Raw genomic sequence first — 16,050 nt, forward strand, 5'->3', positions numbered from 1 at the left:
GGTACTCTTATTAGCAGCTAGCAGTTAGCCACTAATGCTAATGCTCCAGCCAACAGTGTTCAGGAGAGAGGTCTGTGTAGATTCATATCCAGTGCTCTTTTGACTTTTGACAGTCAAACCTGCTGACTTAGAAGGGAAACATGGCAAACCCCATGTTCCTTACTAGTGTTGCATAATGTGCCTTATAATCTGGTGTGCCTTATAATGTGAAAAATATGGTATTCTGCTTATTTTATTGACCTTACTGTATGATTATGAAAAAAAAAAACCTCATCCACCCAAACCTCCATACGTCTGCCCTTACCATTCTGTGAAGGTAAACCAGCACTAAACCATCCTAACCCAATTAAATTGTTTAGGTTATAAAGTACCTCGTCTTTTAACCCTTTAAAAGACGCATAAAGTTTCTTTCTCAGTCATTTTAACTCATTAAGCCTTTTTCTAAGTGATGCATTCTGAACATCCTAAGAGCATCACTACAGGACAGTGTGTGAACGAGTGTGTTCATTGGTCTGTATGGTTAGTGCTGGAGATAAAATTAAGGGTGTTTTCACATTTTTTGTTCCGATTAAAACAAAATCTGGTCTATTTCACCTTAGTTTGGTTTGATTGAGCAGGTGTGAAAACAATAATACGTGTTGAAACAAAATCTTCTCGCTATATTACTTATTCCATATATATTTATATTTAACGTTACTCCCATGCAACTCTGACCAATCAGAGGACACAGCCTGTTCACGTTCTTTTTGGTGCACATTTCGGTTCGTTTAGGTTTATGCCTGTGTGAAAACAAACCAAACAGAGGGAAAATGCTCCAACTAAACAAACTCATCAACTGATTCAAACCATAGAAACCTTCACAACTACAGGTGTGAAAACCCTCTTAAAAGTATATTTGTTTCTTCTACAGCTCTGTTTCAACTATTTTAACAATTTAAACACTATTTTAATGTGTCCACATTCCATAAAACTAGTTCTGACCTGATTTCTTTTTTTTAACCTTAAAATATGTTCAATCATGTTCCCACAGTAAATAAAACATGAATGAGCTGCTCACTGAATTTATCTGGTTCAGTTTTGAACTTAGTATCAGTATTCAGAAATGGGTCTGGGCTCTAATGGATTAAAGGAAAGTTTGGGAGGGGGGAAGAGGCGAGATTCACTTGAATCAGAAATAGAATCGTTGATTCCTGTAACTGTAACTGAGAATATTAAACTACTCATTTTGGTTAGTTTTTATCGCTGTGGTTTAATCTTGTATAATCTTTATCAGTAAAATGGTGAATATTTTACTATTAGATTAAAAATTTGCTATTAAATGTAAAATTGACCCAGAAAGAATATTGAGGGGAAGCTGTAATAATGTTTATTTGGTGCTGAACTGAAAAATATCCTATATTTGCTAGATTTAGGGTGATTTCTGTTGGCAGGGTATTTTTTTTTTTCAGTGTGAGCGAGAGATCCGTGTCCTCCTCCAGCTCTGTCTGGAGTGTCTTCCCCTCAGTGCTCAGCTCTTCCAGCAGGCTCTGTGGGTTTGTAGTGGCATTGTTCCTCCTACGGTGGAGAGACGAGGGCTGCGGATGACAGGAGGGAGCTGTGAAGGCAGCAGGCAGCTCGTGTTAGCAGTGAGGGCTGAGATGCTGGAGTTGGTTCTGATGAATGCAGTGATTACTCTTAAATGTGGGAGTTTTGGGGGGTGGAGAGGTGGGGTGGTTCGGACGGAGGGTTTTAGGTCAGTCCGTTTCCGTTTTTACGTTTTTCCTCTGAATCAGAGCTGGATTCTGGTTAGGTATGACTGAGCAGATCGTGGGCTTCTCACCAGAGAGTCTCTGCCATCTGCTCTCCTAAAGGAGTATCTCTCTCTACCTCTACCTCTCTCTCTCTCTGTCTCTCTCTCTCTCACGCCTTTTTTTTTTTTTTTTTTTTTACTTAAATAGTGGAAATGTGTATTTTCGTACACATTGTAGCTTTACAAATAAACAGTAGTTACAAAACTATAATTTTACCGCTATTCTAATTGCACATTTACCTCAGCATTTGAGTTCTGATGATAATTTTTCTCCACAGCACTAGTCTAAACATTTATTTCAGCACTGGAGTTTTAATAATACATTTATCTCAACACTGCTAGTTTACCTAATTCTACTTCTGCAGCTCTGTTCTAATCATTACTTTTTCTTCAACACTGCTAGACTAATCATAAATTCACCTCAGCAGTGCTAGTCTTGTCATAAATTTACTTCAGCAGTGCTTTTCCAGTAAGAAATGTACCTCAGCAATGGATGTTTTAACCATGTATTTCTGATTTAACCATGAATTGTACCTCAGCAGCGCTGATGTAATCATAACTTTACCTTCATGAATTTACTTGAGCAGTGCTGATCTAGTAAGAAATTTACCTCAGCACTGCAGTTTTAATCCAAAATTGATCTTAACGCTGCTAGATTACCCAGTTTTACCTCAGCAGCGGATTTCTAATAATAACTTTACATCAGCAGCACTATTTTAATCAGAACTCTACTTCAGAAGGGAAATTTGTACATTTTTCTCAAATTAGCCTAAGTAGTTCTGCTCAAGCCACATTTTAGTAAAATTTTCACACAGACTTTTCCATACATGTTTCATACCCCCCACCCAAACCCCAAACATGTTATTTGTAAGCCAATTTGCTTTGACTTGACATTTAACATCGGTATACACATATTACATACATAAATGAATCATTAAATACCCAGCAGACATGTGTATGCAGGTTTAACTATGTTATTATCAATTAAATTAACCTCTGGCAGAAAATCAAAGCACCCTCTGCCTCTGGATCTTCTTAGAGCTTCTGCTTCAGCTGATCTCATTCTCCCTGTGTCTCTCTCTCCGTCTTTTATAACATCTCTGTCTCTCTGCCAGTTTCGTCCTTGTTTTCAGTAAGTCACAGGGTTAATGGCTGTAGAATAGCAGTCACCCGGTCTTATCTATCAGACTGTGTGTGTGTGTGTATCTGGAACATGTATATACACACACACAGAGGACTGGGGGTATGCATCACTGGTTCAGGTGCACCTGCCCGCCCCTCCCGTCGTGTGGCCAGTCATTGCTGGGTGCTGTTGGGAATGCTGATGCAGCCGATGACCTGCAGATTGTGTGTTTGATCCGTCTCCCCTGAAGTATCAGTCAGGGAGGTAATTGTGAAGTGGCTTTTTTTCCTCCTGAGTCCGCTGAGCTGCATGGCAACAGTGCATGCTAATCACATGGCATCGGACCGAACGCCACCCAACGGCTCGAGGTGTAATGGTATGTGTATTTGTACTGGTACAGACTAGAACTGCTGTGATTAATTACCAAGATGGACAATATTTAAAAATAAAAATTCGTCTACTTCGTATTTCAGTGTGGACTACTCATCTGTAACTGTGCTACACAAAAGTGCAGGGCAAAGAAATGCAATGGGGAGGAAAACCTGTACGTTTAATCTCGCATTTTCAAAAATATCCCATATATCATTTAAGCATCGTCATCGCGACGTCCGCATGCGCAATAGTCACAAATCGCAGGACGTGTGATGGCACTTATGGCAATTAAATCAAACACGTCATGTTGCAGTGTTTTGATTCTTGACACAAGAAGTAGATACACAGCGCTGTCTCTGTGTCTGTGTGAGTGACAGGCTGCTGCTGCCTGAGAACCGGGAGGGGGAGTAAACACAAGGTAACCGCATGGCCTCCATCCACATGGTTGGGCACATGCTTGTAAACGTGAGCACGTGTTGAAAGCTGTGCACCTCAGTCCAGCACAGTTTTACAGCACAGATATTTCCATTAACAGATTAATTCACGCTTTTAATCCCAGAAAAACGCTCTTATTTACCTTTAAAAGACAGTTTAAATGCCTGATTTAAGGGATGTCTAGTGTTGTTTTGCTGTTTTCCTCGAGTTTTGAGAGCTCTGTGCACGGCGTTGACTCAGCTCTTGATTGGTCCAGACGCGAGACAGCGCAGGGGGGTGGGCTGGGCTGGTGATGTTATGGGTCCTGCATTGTTTAATGTCGCAATATATATATATATATATATATATATATATATATATTCGGAAAAAGAACAATTGCAATGTACATTATTTCCAACATCGTGCAACCCTACCACATGTCCACAAGGAAATGCTATACCACTCAAAAACATAGAACATAAAATGAACATAGGATTCACTAGACATTCAGAAGTTTTCTCGCCACTCCCGAGCATTAACTACTTCATTTTCAAAACTGTCGCACAGAACAGGCTAAGCTAAAGCTAATGAGCAGTCCACACGGCTCCGTTGATAGCGAAGTTTTCAAAAATCTCCAGTTTGGAAGGTGTTTTTAAAAAGCTCTGTTTTCAGTGACTGAAAAAAAACTTTTTAGTGTGTTTAGATGGAAGGCCAAAATGGAGACAACAAATATTCAGATTCGTGTGGATGGGGCCTTAGTCAAGTTGTTTCAAACTGCTTGAGGTCTAGTGTGAAGTTTCCACCAATCAGTGATGGTTTGGAGAGACATGCTGATCATCTGCTGGTGTTGATCCACTGTGTTTTATTATCAAGTCTAAAGTCAGTGCAGTTTTGTTTTCCCACAAAATCTTACAGCACTTCATGCTTCCCTCTGCTACTGACAACTTTTATGGAGATGTGGATTTCATTTTCCAGCAGAACTTGGCACACTGCCCAGATGGCTAAAAGTACCAATTGGTCTTATATTATAATCTAATTTTCTGAGACACTAATTTGTGGGTTTTTATTGGCTGTAAGCCAAAATAATCAACAATAAAATAACTAAACGATTAAATAGATCACTCTGTGTGTAATACATCTATGTAATATAAGAAGTATAAAATTTTGAATTGAATAACTGCTTCCTGAGTGAGTGTGTGGTCACTGCCGTCGATGGTGGGTTAAATGCAGAGGTTGAAACGTGTTGGCTGTAATGAGTGCTTTCTTTTCCGTCTCACTTTCCTCTGGTAGTAAATGTGTGATACAGACAGTACAGTTAAGAGATCCTCCCTGTAGAGACTCGTTTAATGGTAAACAGAGCCTCCCCTATAAATTAACAAGGTATAAAACGCTGCCTGAAATCAATTTCCCTCCACTGCATTAACCTTCACACAACGCTCTGCCCACTCAAGGTCAGGAAAGGGCATCAATTTGGCTGCGAGCTGAATTAACTGCCTGTGACCTTGCTGTGTACACTAGGACAGGTGGTCTGCGCAGCCGTCTCGCTGTCCTGCTGTCCTGCTGTCGCAGGCATATGCGGCGTCTTCAGCTGGTGAGCTGCCATGTTACATGTCAATAACCAACATCTGTGTGCAGACAGATGTGTTCTGATCTGTGTTTGTGTGTTTTCTGAGAAGACCAATTGGTGAAGAGAAGAGTTAATGATTCCTTTTAACCCATGATCCACCTACATGGGAAGAATATAATGATATGAAAAGGGGTGGGACAAGATATTGATGCTTTAATCCTCCGAATATGAAGAATAATGAATGTGATTTTCTGTGAAAATGACAATAATAAATCCATAATCCCTGGAATTTGCTTATTAGGCATTTAGGAGTATTTTTATCATGTTCAGTACCACAGGATCACAGTATTGTGATATAATTTTTGTGGCCAATGTATCGTAATAATATTGTATTGCACGATGCCCTGTTTAAGCCATCATTCCAGAAACAATGTCCACTGCTCTATAGTTCAACAGCTCAGTGCTGTTTGACATTATAGACATTATTACACTCTAGCCCACACCTGGCATTAGGCATGGTTCCAACTAGGGGTGGGCGATGTAGCCCAAAAAATAATATCACTGTATTTTATGGTATTTTTGCGATAACTATACCGATTGGCAAAATGACAAAACACAAAAAAATATATGTATACACTACTGCAACAAATTGAAAATCTAATTTAACTATTGCACACAATATAATATGGTGCACACCGCTTACTGAGATATAAAAAAAAAAAAAATACAAGAATTTTATCAGATTTGTAACAGAAGAATTAATGGGAAATTAGAACAGTTTGCTAAAAACAGCAAACAAAAAGTAGTACCCTGATGTTATAATTAGGGGTGGCACAATATTTCAGGGTATAATATCGTTCACAAAATTGAAAAATGTTGGCAATATTATTGTATATGATACGATATGGCACACCCTTATTATTATCTGCTTCAGATAATCCTTTTCTATTGGTAGTACATCTTGGATGGAGCACCATCATTCCAGAGATTCTGGTGAACAGAGCTCAGTTTTGGTCGGGTATTTATTACCTCTCTAGCCAACGCCTTGCATTTGGCATGGTGCCAACAGGATCATGTTTATTGTCTACTTCATATAATCCTATTCTTTTGGCAGTATGTCTTGGATAGAGCGCCATCATACAGCACTGAGACTTTAGAGTGGAGCAGTATTAGCATTAGCTGCTAACCGCGTGAAGCGCTAGCTCTTTAGCAATCCAGAGATGATGATTATTAGCCTGTAGTCTGCTACTGACCCCGACTAGCACTGCTAGAGCAGCATTAGCATTCGCCCTCTTATCAAGCTAAGCGCTAGCTCTTTTGCAGTTCAGAGGGGAGTATATGGGACTGTAGTCTGCGTGTTTACTGTGTTAAAACCAAGATATGTGGGACGAACCGCTAGCTAATATCACCCTGACTTACCGGAATACTCAGGGTTCCTCAGTGTAGCGCTGTCGGGTGGCATTAATGGTCAAGGTTTAGTGTAAATCTGTAAATTTAAGCTTATTATAATAAACAGAAGAGCTTTACTCACCCAAACAAACAGTTTTCAAGAGAGAAATCTGTGTAGATTAACATCTAGCGCTCGTTTGACTTGTCTGACTCGTCTGAAATATATTTTTTTAAAGAATTCCAGTTAGTGTTGTTTACTTAACTTTTACTTAACCTGCTGAATTAGAAGGAAAACCTCATGACATTCCTGTTTCTACTAGTTTGTCAAGTGCGCCTTGTGTATGAAAATCGACCCGAAAATCGACGTTTATTAATAGTGGGCTTTATAATTCATTGCACCTTATAGTGTGTAAAATCCTGTCTTTTTGTTTGTCTCCTTCAGAGAGTCTTGCGCCTTATTGGCTATCTACTTAATCTCTACAAGGATTAGACAGGCTATGTAAATATGCATTTGCACATCTGTGCCAGTACTGTGTGCAATAGATTAGGTGTCCACAAATACAGTATTTAGACTATATACGACTATAGTGTGATAGTAGGTCCCGGGTAGTGATTGGTTGACCCTCCCCTAGTGGTGGAAACGGCAGTGTGAGTGCATCTTCGTACGGTCAGTAGGCGTGAGGCCTGTCCTGGCTTTGATTTATGGTGATTACACAGTGATCTGTCATTGCTGATATAGTACTGACATTATCGTGCAGCTCTGCGACAGAGGCGACGTGTGCCACCACCCCCCCCACCGCCACCCGGCACCCTCCACCAAACACCCGGCACCCCCCTCCCGTCCTGACCCGGCTCATGAATAATCAATGCGATGCCTGAATATGTATCACACATTTTGGAGCCACCTGTCTGTGCCTGAGTGGTCCAGTGCTTGAGTTACCACCCACACACACACACACACACACACACTTTTTTCCTCTTTTCTCTCTCTCTCACACACACACACACACACCAAACACACAAACCACCCCCATCTGGAGCGGGCAGCGATGGCTAATTCATGGGCGGCGTGACAGTGGCACACTCAGCTATGTAAATCTGATAAACGAGTTGGAGCTGGAGTCAGTGTTGCTCTGCAGTCACCTTGTAATGGCCATGCTTCTGCCCTCACCCTGTGAGTTACAGATAGAGGGAGCAAAAGAGAGAGAGAGAGAGAGAGGCTGCCACATCGCTTCTCCGCTAATAACAGTGCTTGGGGAGCACAGTTGCCACCACAGAGACTGAGATTATTGGGGCGAGCAGTTATTGGGGCGTGAAAATTCAGATATAGCTAAATGTTGCAGTTCAAGCATATGTTTAAAAATGGCTCAGGTCTTGAAAAGCTGTATTTTTCTTACTTGTTTTAAGAGAGAGTATGATCTACTGTGTAAATATTACAGGTTTTTTCATGTTTTTTCAGAATTATTTAAAGGTCTCATTCCATCGTTTTTTCATTCATTTTAATTCATGTGTGGTGTTGGTCTCTAGTATGAATGAGTGAATGCAATGTGAGCTGCTTTTTGTGTAAAAAAAAAAAAGTGCTCCGGTGATCCGGTATAACCCTGCTTTAGTCCGGTGGCGGAGTGGACGGGGGAAGCAATAGGATTTTGGCTTTTGCTCATGAATATTTATACATGCAAACATATTGCCTCTGATTGGCTAACAGCACTGTGACACTAGGAGGCAGCGAGACAGACAACAGTAAGAAATGTTATAAAATATATATTTTTGTCTTTACAATGTTATTATTACTTTACAACATGTGTAATGCCCTGCTAAGTGCAGTTCAGCCACTGACCAAGTCTCTTTAGAGTCTGTAAAACACCAAATCCATCGGAGATCCAATGTAAACCTATAGTTACTTACACAAGGAGATGGGTAGTCCAGGTCCAGAAAATAAAATTCCACCCCGGGGTTTTGTTTGCATGCTTTTGTATTTCCACTTGGGTATTGACTACATCTTTAAACACATTTTAAGCACCAAAAAAACTTCCATACTGTATTGTGATATCACAATACGGAAACCTGCATACAACCACCCTGGCACCACCCCTCACCCATCAACCTCCACCTGAGTCCCACCCACTAGATCAGTTAAAGAAACACCATTTCAGTCATTTGGCTTGAGATCCCCAGACAATGCACAGCAGTATTATCCAGTAGACTTTGTCTGAGGGAGGAATCTGTACCTACGATATACTTTATAATAGTGTGTAATACACAATTGGGACGCAGCCTTAAATAGTCGATACTGAGTAATAGTATAATAATAATATTTAAGCAGTGATCCAATTCAGTTACAGTCTTTAATTTTACCTATTTTTTATTTTTATGTTTATTTTTTCCAAATTTGATCACTTTAATTAGTAAACTCATGCGTTATATAATACAGAAGCAGCGTCAGAGTGTAAGTTGTAGGTGTGTGAGGATGTGATGACCAGCGGTTTGAATCTGGCTATCTGATCTGTGGGCTTAATGAGGGCAATTTGTCCATGTCTCTTTAAAACACATGGGGGAATATCAGATCAGATGGCGCAGGCTGCCATGGGGCTCCTGCTCTGTATGGCCAGTGCGTTTTTCCTCTGACAGTGTCCCTGCAAGGCTATAGCACGCACTCCCCGGTGTATTCCCGTTCCGGGAGAGCGAGGGAGAGCGAGGGAGACGGTACAGAGCTGTGTTTTCAGAAGAAGAGAGAGAGCGAGAGAGAGAACGCAGAATTCCATCTGCTGTGGGTTGGGTTTTTGAGCTTAGCCTGAAGAGAGCAGTTTTAAATCCAGGTTGCGCCACTTGCCAACCGTGCCCCATGTTCCCTTGTGGGGGGTGGGGGCGGGGCGGAACTGGCAGGCGGAGGGGCGGGCGGTTTGCCTGGCACCGGGCTGGGAGGGGCCGGACCGAGGCTGTCCGGCCGGCTGAACCGGGCGAGACCAGAGCGGTGGGATGGGTGGGCGGGGCGGTGACCTCCGGAAGTGGACCAGACTGGCCGGGAGTGGGTGGGAGCTCAGTGCCATCTGGTTCTACTGTTTGACAGTTTGAGAGGCTGGCATTCTCTAAATACTCTCCCATTTACTGTCTCATTACTTCTCTCTCGAACATTTTCTCTACCCATCTCTCTCTCTCTCCATCTCTTTTTCTTTTTATCACTCTTAATTTTTCTGTTCCCTTTTTTACTCCCCCTCATTTTTTGCTTTCTCACTCCCCAGTTTTTTCACATTCTCTTTCCCCTTTTCCTTTAATCACCCTCTTCTGTTCTCTTTTCTGATTTCATCTTTTTACTTTTCTTTCCTGTTTCCCTTACCACTTTTTTTGCTTTAACTCTCTTTTCTATTTTTCCTATTTCTCATTTTTTTACTCCCCCTCATGCTTTTTCTTCCTCATTCTTACTTTTTTAATCCTGTTTTCCACCCTTCTCTTTTCCTCACGTTTGCCGGTTTTCTGTTTTTCACTCTCTTCCTTTCATTAACTGTGTTTCTTCTTTCTATACCAGTCTTGTTTCACCTCAATTCTTCCATCTTTGTCTCTCTGTTCCTTTTTTTCTTTTTCCCACCCATCATTTTTCTTTTGTCCACTTTCCCTGTCTCATTGCTCTCTTTTCTGCTCTCTCTCTCTCGCTTTCTTTTTCTTTCTTTCTTTCTCTTTCATTCTTTCTCTTTTTCTTTCTTTCTTTCTCTTTTTCTTTCTTTTTCTTTGTTTTTCTTTCTTTCTTTGTCTTTCTTTCTTTCTTTCTCTTTTTCTTTCTCTTTCTTTCTCTTTGTTTTTCTTTCTTTCTCTTTCTTTCTTTTTCTTTCTTTCTCTTTTTCTTTCTTTCTGTCATTTGTTTGCCTTTCTTACTTCCCTACACACTCTATAGCTATTTTCACAATTTAACTCCCTCTCCATAGCTCTCTCTATCTTTTTTTTCACTCCCTTCTTTTCCTTTTTACATTTAGTGACCTGTTTTTATTTTTGCTCTTCCTACCTCCCTGTCTCACTGTCCTTCCTCTTTTCTGTGCACTTAATTCTATCCCTTTTTTTCTTTCATTCATTCTTTTTCTTTCTTTATTTTTCTTTTTCTGTAGTATACTTTCATATTTTCTCATTCCTCTCTCTGTCCTGTTCCCTTTCTCACGATACCATTTCTTTCTTTCTCTCTCTCTCTCTCTCTCTCTCTCTCTCTCTCTCTCTCTCTCTCTCTCTCTCTCTCTCTCTCTCTCTCTGTGTGTAAAGGGGGCTGATGGAGAAGGTGGTCATTTAATGAGAGGAACCAATTGGATGGAATTGGATGTTTTGGCCAAATTGCCACATGCTAGAGCGGCGGCCTGTGCTGGCCTTGAACGTTCTCACCTGTGAGCTGCAGAAGCGATCATATCCGTCTGTTTTCACACAGTTTCCACAGTATTACTGATTTTAACCCACTTTATTGGGTGAAATGATCTCATGCCGTTGGGGATAATTGTTTGTATTATTTCTTAATGGTGAGAGATATTGGGTGTATTGCTCGGGTCCTGGAGGACTCCTTTGCTGAGATATTGTTTTATTTCTCCTGGGGCTGACGGTCCTGCCACAGTGCCAATCCAGTCACCGGAGCTGTCAGCGGCCAGTCATAGTGTCTCCACACGTTTCCGCTCCACAGATTGGAGAGACACACAGTTGGGCACATGCTGGGTGTCTGGAGGGAAGTGGTCGGTCCATTTGCGAGGTTCTGGGTAGAGTACTGACTGACTGGCGGTGTGTTTGTGTGTGTTTGTGTTTCTCAGGGGGAAAGGGCCGCTGAAGAACACGTCCGATGTTATCAGCGCCGCCAAGAAGATCGCAGAGGCAGGTTCCAGGATGGACAAGCTGGGCCGAACCATCGCCGACCAAGTAAGTTCTAAGTCCAAAGCTTTAAAGGCCTCAGCTCCGGGCGTGACGCACGGGGGCTAACCCAGGCGGCTTGTGTCCTCCTTAAAGGTCTTAATGCCTGTAAACCACTCCAGGGAGCTGCTGTACATAATTTATCTTGCGATTTATTCATGTGGCCTGCTTTTATCCAACGCCTTCACTGTGGAATGAAGAGGCTTCTGAAATCGTGATGGAGCTCGTGGTACCAGGGGACCATTGTGAATTTTATGGCCTTGGTCCGGCTCCTCCGTATTTTCTTCCTAGGGAAAAGAAAAGGGGGGAAAAAACGGAAGCAAACCGTAGTCTTGTGGTTAAGTGGATATGACACTTCGAGCAGACTGCTTTCTGCCAAGCCAGCAGTGTTCAGGCTGCGTCGGCCATGAGCGGGTAGCTCAAGCATATGCTGGAAAATGACTTTACCAACTCAGCTGACTGACTGCCTTTGTTTCCGTTAGCGGAGAGAAGCTAAAAAAGCGTATATGAGTGGGGGAAACCATTTGGCTCCCTTTAAGACGCCTCTCCATGAAGGCCATATATATATATATATACACTATATATCCCTTAGTCTGTCATTTAGTTACTGTTGAACCTCCCAGAGCCCTGTTTAACTCGATAACCAGTACACGTGTCTAAACATGTGCTGCATCTAAAATAAAATCTTTGTGCTGGGATGCTTTTGGAAAACCCAGCCCTGTTAACCGACTCTCTGAGGCCCAGTTAACTCTGTTTTAAGCTGGAACAAATGTTAAATATGAATGATGATGATGATTATTTTTACATTTCTTAATGTTACAAAGTGTTTATGCAAGATGTTATAAATGTGTAATGCAGGTGCCCTTCATACAGTGTGTTACTGCATTTTCATTGCGTCCCATGCTGAGCCTTTTACAAAATAAGCCTTATAAACTTTCTTACTTATGGATCTTGTAATTTCCACTGTTCTGTAATCTTCTGCTGAGGCCTTGCGTTAGATTTTGGAACATTGCTATGAGGATTCGATGGTATTTGGTCATGAGAAGGGCAAGTACTGACAGTGGTTGTCAGTACTTAGTTATAGAAGAGCATTTGAACCTAGGTATAGAACCAATAACCCTCTGCTCAGTCGACCCCAGGAATAAAGGGGGACTCTGTAATCAGTAATCCCTTGGGGCAGAGCGGGTTAGATAGTCGCACTGAACTTGGGTATCAAACCCACAACTATTTGATTTTTAATAACCCCCTTTTACAGAGAGGGTTCAGGGCCTTCAAGAGTCCAGTAGTGTGACTGTAAAACCCTGGTATTAAACCCACAACCCTGTGATTAAATAACCATCTAGGGCAGAATGGGTTAACACAACTTACTAAGGGCCAAAAAGTGACTGTGAAGCTAAGTATTAAAAATACAACCATGTGGTTAATAATCCCTTAGTACAGAGAGGGTTAAGGGCCTTCCTTAAGAGTCCTGGTATTGAACCCACAACCTTGTAATTAATACCCTCATGTGGCAAAAAGGGATGAGAATATTTAATAATGGGGCCAGGGGCCAGCAGTTGCACTGAACCTGGTTATCAATGCTACTATGTGATTAAAACTCGGAACCCTCTCTGTACCAAAGGGTTATTAATCAATTTCTGAAAAGTGGCATTGAAACTGGGTATTGATCTCACAAGCTTGTGATTAATAACTTTCTGGTACATAAATTAAGGGGCTTTACTTGAGGGCCAAACAGTTGCACTGAACCTGGATATCAAACCTACAACCATATGATTAATAACCTTTTAGTACAGAGTGGATTAAGGTCCTATCTTAAGAGTCCAGTAGTGGCAGAAAAACTGGTATTGAACCCAAAACCCTGTAATTAAAAATCGATAAGGGTCTTAATAATGGGGCCAACAGTGGCACTGAACCTGGGTATCTAACCCACAACTCTTTATAAACCCTTATTACAAAGAGGGTTAAGAGTTTTAATCTGTTGCCAAACAGGAACGTTGAGTCTGGGTATTGATCCCCCAACCCTATGATTTAAAATCTCCTGGGGCATGAATTATGGGACTTTTACTTGAGGACAAACAAATCTACAGAAACCAGGGTATCAAACCCACAACCCTGTAATTAATAACCTCCTGTGGCAAAAATGCGTAAGGGGTCTTACTCAAGGGGCAAACAGTGGTGCTAAAACCCACAACCATGTTGTTAATAAACCCTTAGTACTCTTTAAGAGCCCAGTAGTGACAGTAAAACCCTGGTATTGAACCCGCAGCCCTATGATTTAATAACCGTCTAGGGCAGAAATGGTTAATGCGCCTTACTAAAGGCCAAACAGTGACACTAAACCTGGGTAGTGAACCCACAACCCTATAGTACAGAGATGGTTCAGAGTTTTAATCAATTGCATAACAGTGACTGTGAGCTTGGTGTTGATCCCACAACTATGTGATTTAAATAACCTTCTGCGGCTTAGATTAAGGGGCTTTACTTAAGGGCTGAACAGTGGCACTAAACCTGGGTATCAAACCCAAAACCATGTGATTTAATAACTCCTTAATACGTATAATAAACTTTAATAAATCCTTAATAATATTCAGTGCCTTAATCAACTGCCAAACATTGATGTTGAACCGGAGTATCGACCCCACAACCCTGTAATTATTAACCTCCTGGGGCAGAAATTAAAGGCCAAAGAGTGACATTGAGTCTGGGTATCACACCCACCACCATGTGAGTAAATAACCCCCATTGGTACAGAAAGGGTTCAAGGCCTTCCTTAATGGCCAAGTAGTGACTGTAAACCTGGGTATCGATCCCATGACTATGATTTAATAACCCACTGGTGCAAGTAGGGTTAAAGGAAGGTCTTACTCAAGGATCTTAAAATATATTTTTGTGCAATCCTGGTATATTTTTTGTTCTATTAGACTCTTGGATAGGAGTTTAATAGTCACAATGTAAGTTTTAAATCTTACATTGTCACCAGTTTACAGTTATGACCATACGGTCGTATACCTCAGTATCACGGATTTAAATCAGCATTTACTGTGTGGTTTAAGTTCACATTTACATTGAAAAATAGAAACCTACGCTCATACAAAACAAGCTAATAACCCATTAGCCTGCCTGTATCTGCCTGAAGACTAGCAGCACATGGTCGGGAAAACGCTGCATACATAACGAGCCATCTAACAACCCATCCACACCTTTCAAACAGCACATGTAGCAAAGCATACGCATTCGGGTACATGCAGACGCAGCCCGTAAACACACATGCGTCGCATGTACACACTGTCAGGAAAAACATATGCTCCCCACGAACGCACTCACCATGTAAACGTGCATACTATACATAAATGCTATTTAGAAGATATTTTTAGGCTTTATTACAAAATAAATCACTTTCAAATGAAAGTATCTAGAATTTTACCAGTCAGGTTATTAGTAAAGTAAAGCCATTAAAGCCGCTCCGCTGAAGTACAGCGTTAAACAGTTTGAGTTTGAGTCAAGTTTCTCCATCACCGAGACTGGAGCAGTGTTGGCATTACCCGCTAACCATGCTAAGTGCTAGCTCGTTCGCCATTCAGAGGTGAGTATTATCAGGCTGTAGCCTGCTGCTAACCCCGGCTAGCACTGCTAGAGCATTTTTAGCATTAGCTGCTAACCACACTAAGCCCTTTTAGTGGTGAGTATATTAGACTGTAGTCTGGGTGTTTACAGTGTTAAAACAACAAACAGCTACATGAGCAAACCACTAGCTAATATCACCCTGTCTTACTGGAACACTCAGGGTTCCTCAGTGTAGTGCTGACAGGTGGCATTTACATCGCACTAGCGCTGCGGTTAGCAGATAATGCTAATGCTGCTGCACCCAGCCTTAATGGAAATCTGGAAATCTAAGATTACTTTTAATAAACAGAATAGCTTTAAACCCAAATAAACGGTTTTCAGGAGTGGAATCTGTGTAGATTCACATCCAACACTCATTTGATTTTAAAGGAAATTTTTTTTTTTTTTTTTTGCTTAGTTAGTTACCCCCACCACCACCCACCAGTGAGACCTGCTGAATTAGAAGGGAAACATGGCGACAGCCCTGTTCTTTACTAGTGTCACATAATGCGCCTTATATTCCAGGGTGCCTTATGGCCTCATGTATTAAAATGGATGTTTATTGATATTGCATCTTTTAATCCAGTGCGCCTTAAAGTGTAAAAAAACAGTAATTATGTAAAAATGTAGGTAGAAGTCAAAAGTCGTCTGAAAAAGAATTAGTCCAGTACAGTATAGAGAACCAGTATTTCTAATTAGGTAAAATAAAGTATTTTGTAACTTGACACCTCTGTGCTTACTAAATATTTTGCAGTAGTACTTAATACTTGGATTAATAGTAGGATTTTTTTAACCAGTCGGTTACAGCATGTGAACATTTATTTTTTTTAGTACACTAAATAACTGCCCCCAATTGAGGCATCACCCATATGCTGACGCAGGCATGCAGGTTTATTTTCACTCTCTGCATAAACACACACACAA

General features: G+C 41.2%; 1 protein-coding gene across 1 annotated transcript in view; it reads left to right on the forward strand.

Moving 5' to 3' along the window:
* The window catches only part of ctnna1 (catenin (cadherin-associated protein), alpha 1), a 268,835-nt gene that overhangs the window by 208,445 nt on the left and 44,340 nt on the right, over positions 1 to 16,050 (forward strand). Inside the window, exon 16 of the mRNA XM_049475253.1 lies at positions 11,427 to 11,532. Coding sequence (XP_049331210.1) covers positions 11,427 to 11,532 — 106 coding nt within the window. The remainder of the gene's footprint in view (positions 1 to 11,426; positions 11,533 to 16,050) is intronic.

The sequence above is a fragment of the Astyanax mexicanus genome, chromosome 2 (assembly GCF_023375975.1).
Source record: "Astyanax mexicanus isolate ESR-SI-001 chromosome 2, AstMex3_surface, whole genome shotgun sequence".
NCBI lineage: Eukaryota > Metazoa > Chordata > Actinopteri > Characiformes > Acestrorhamphidae > Astyanax > Astyanax mexicanus.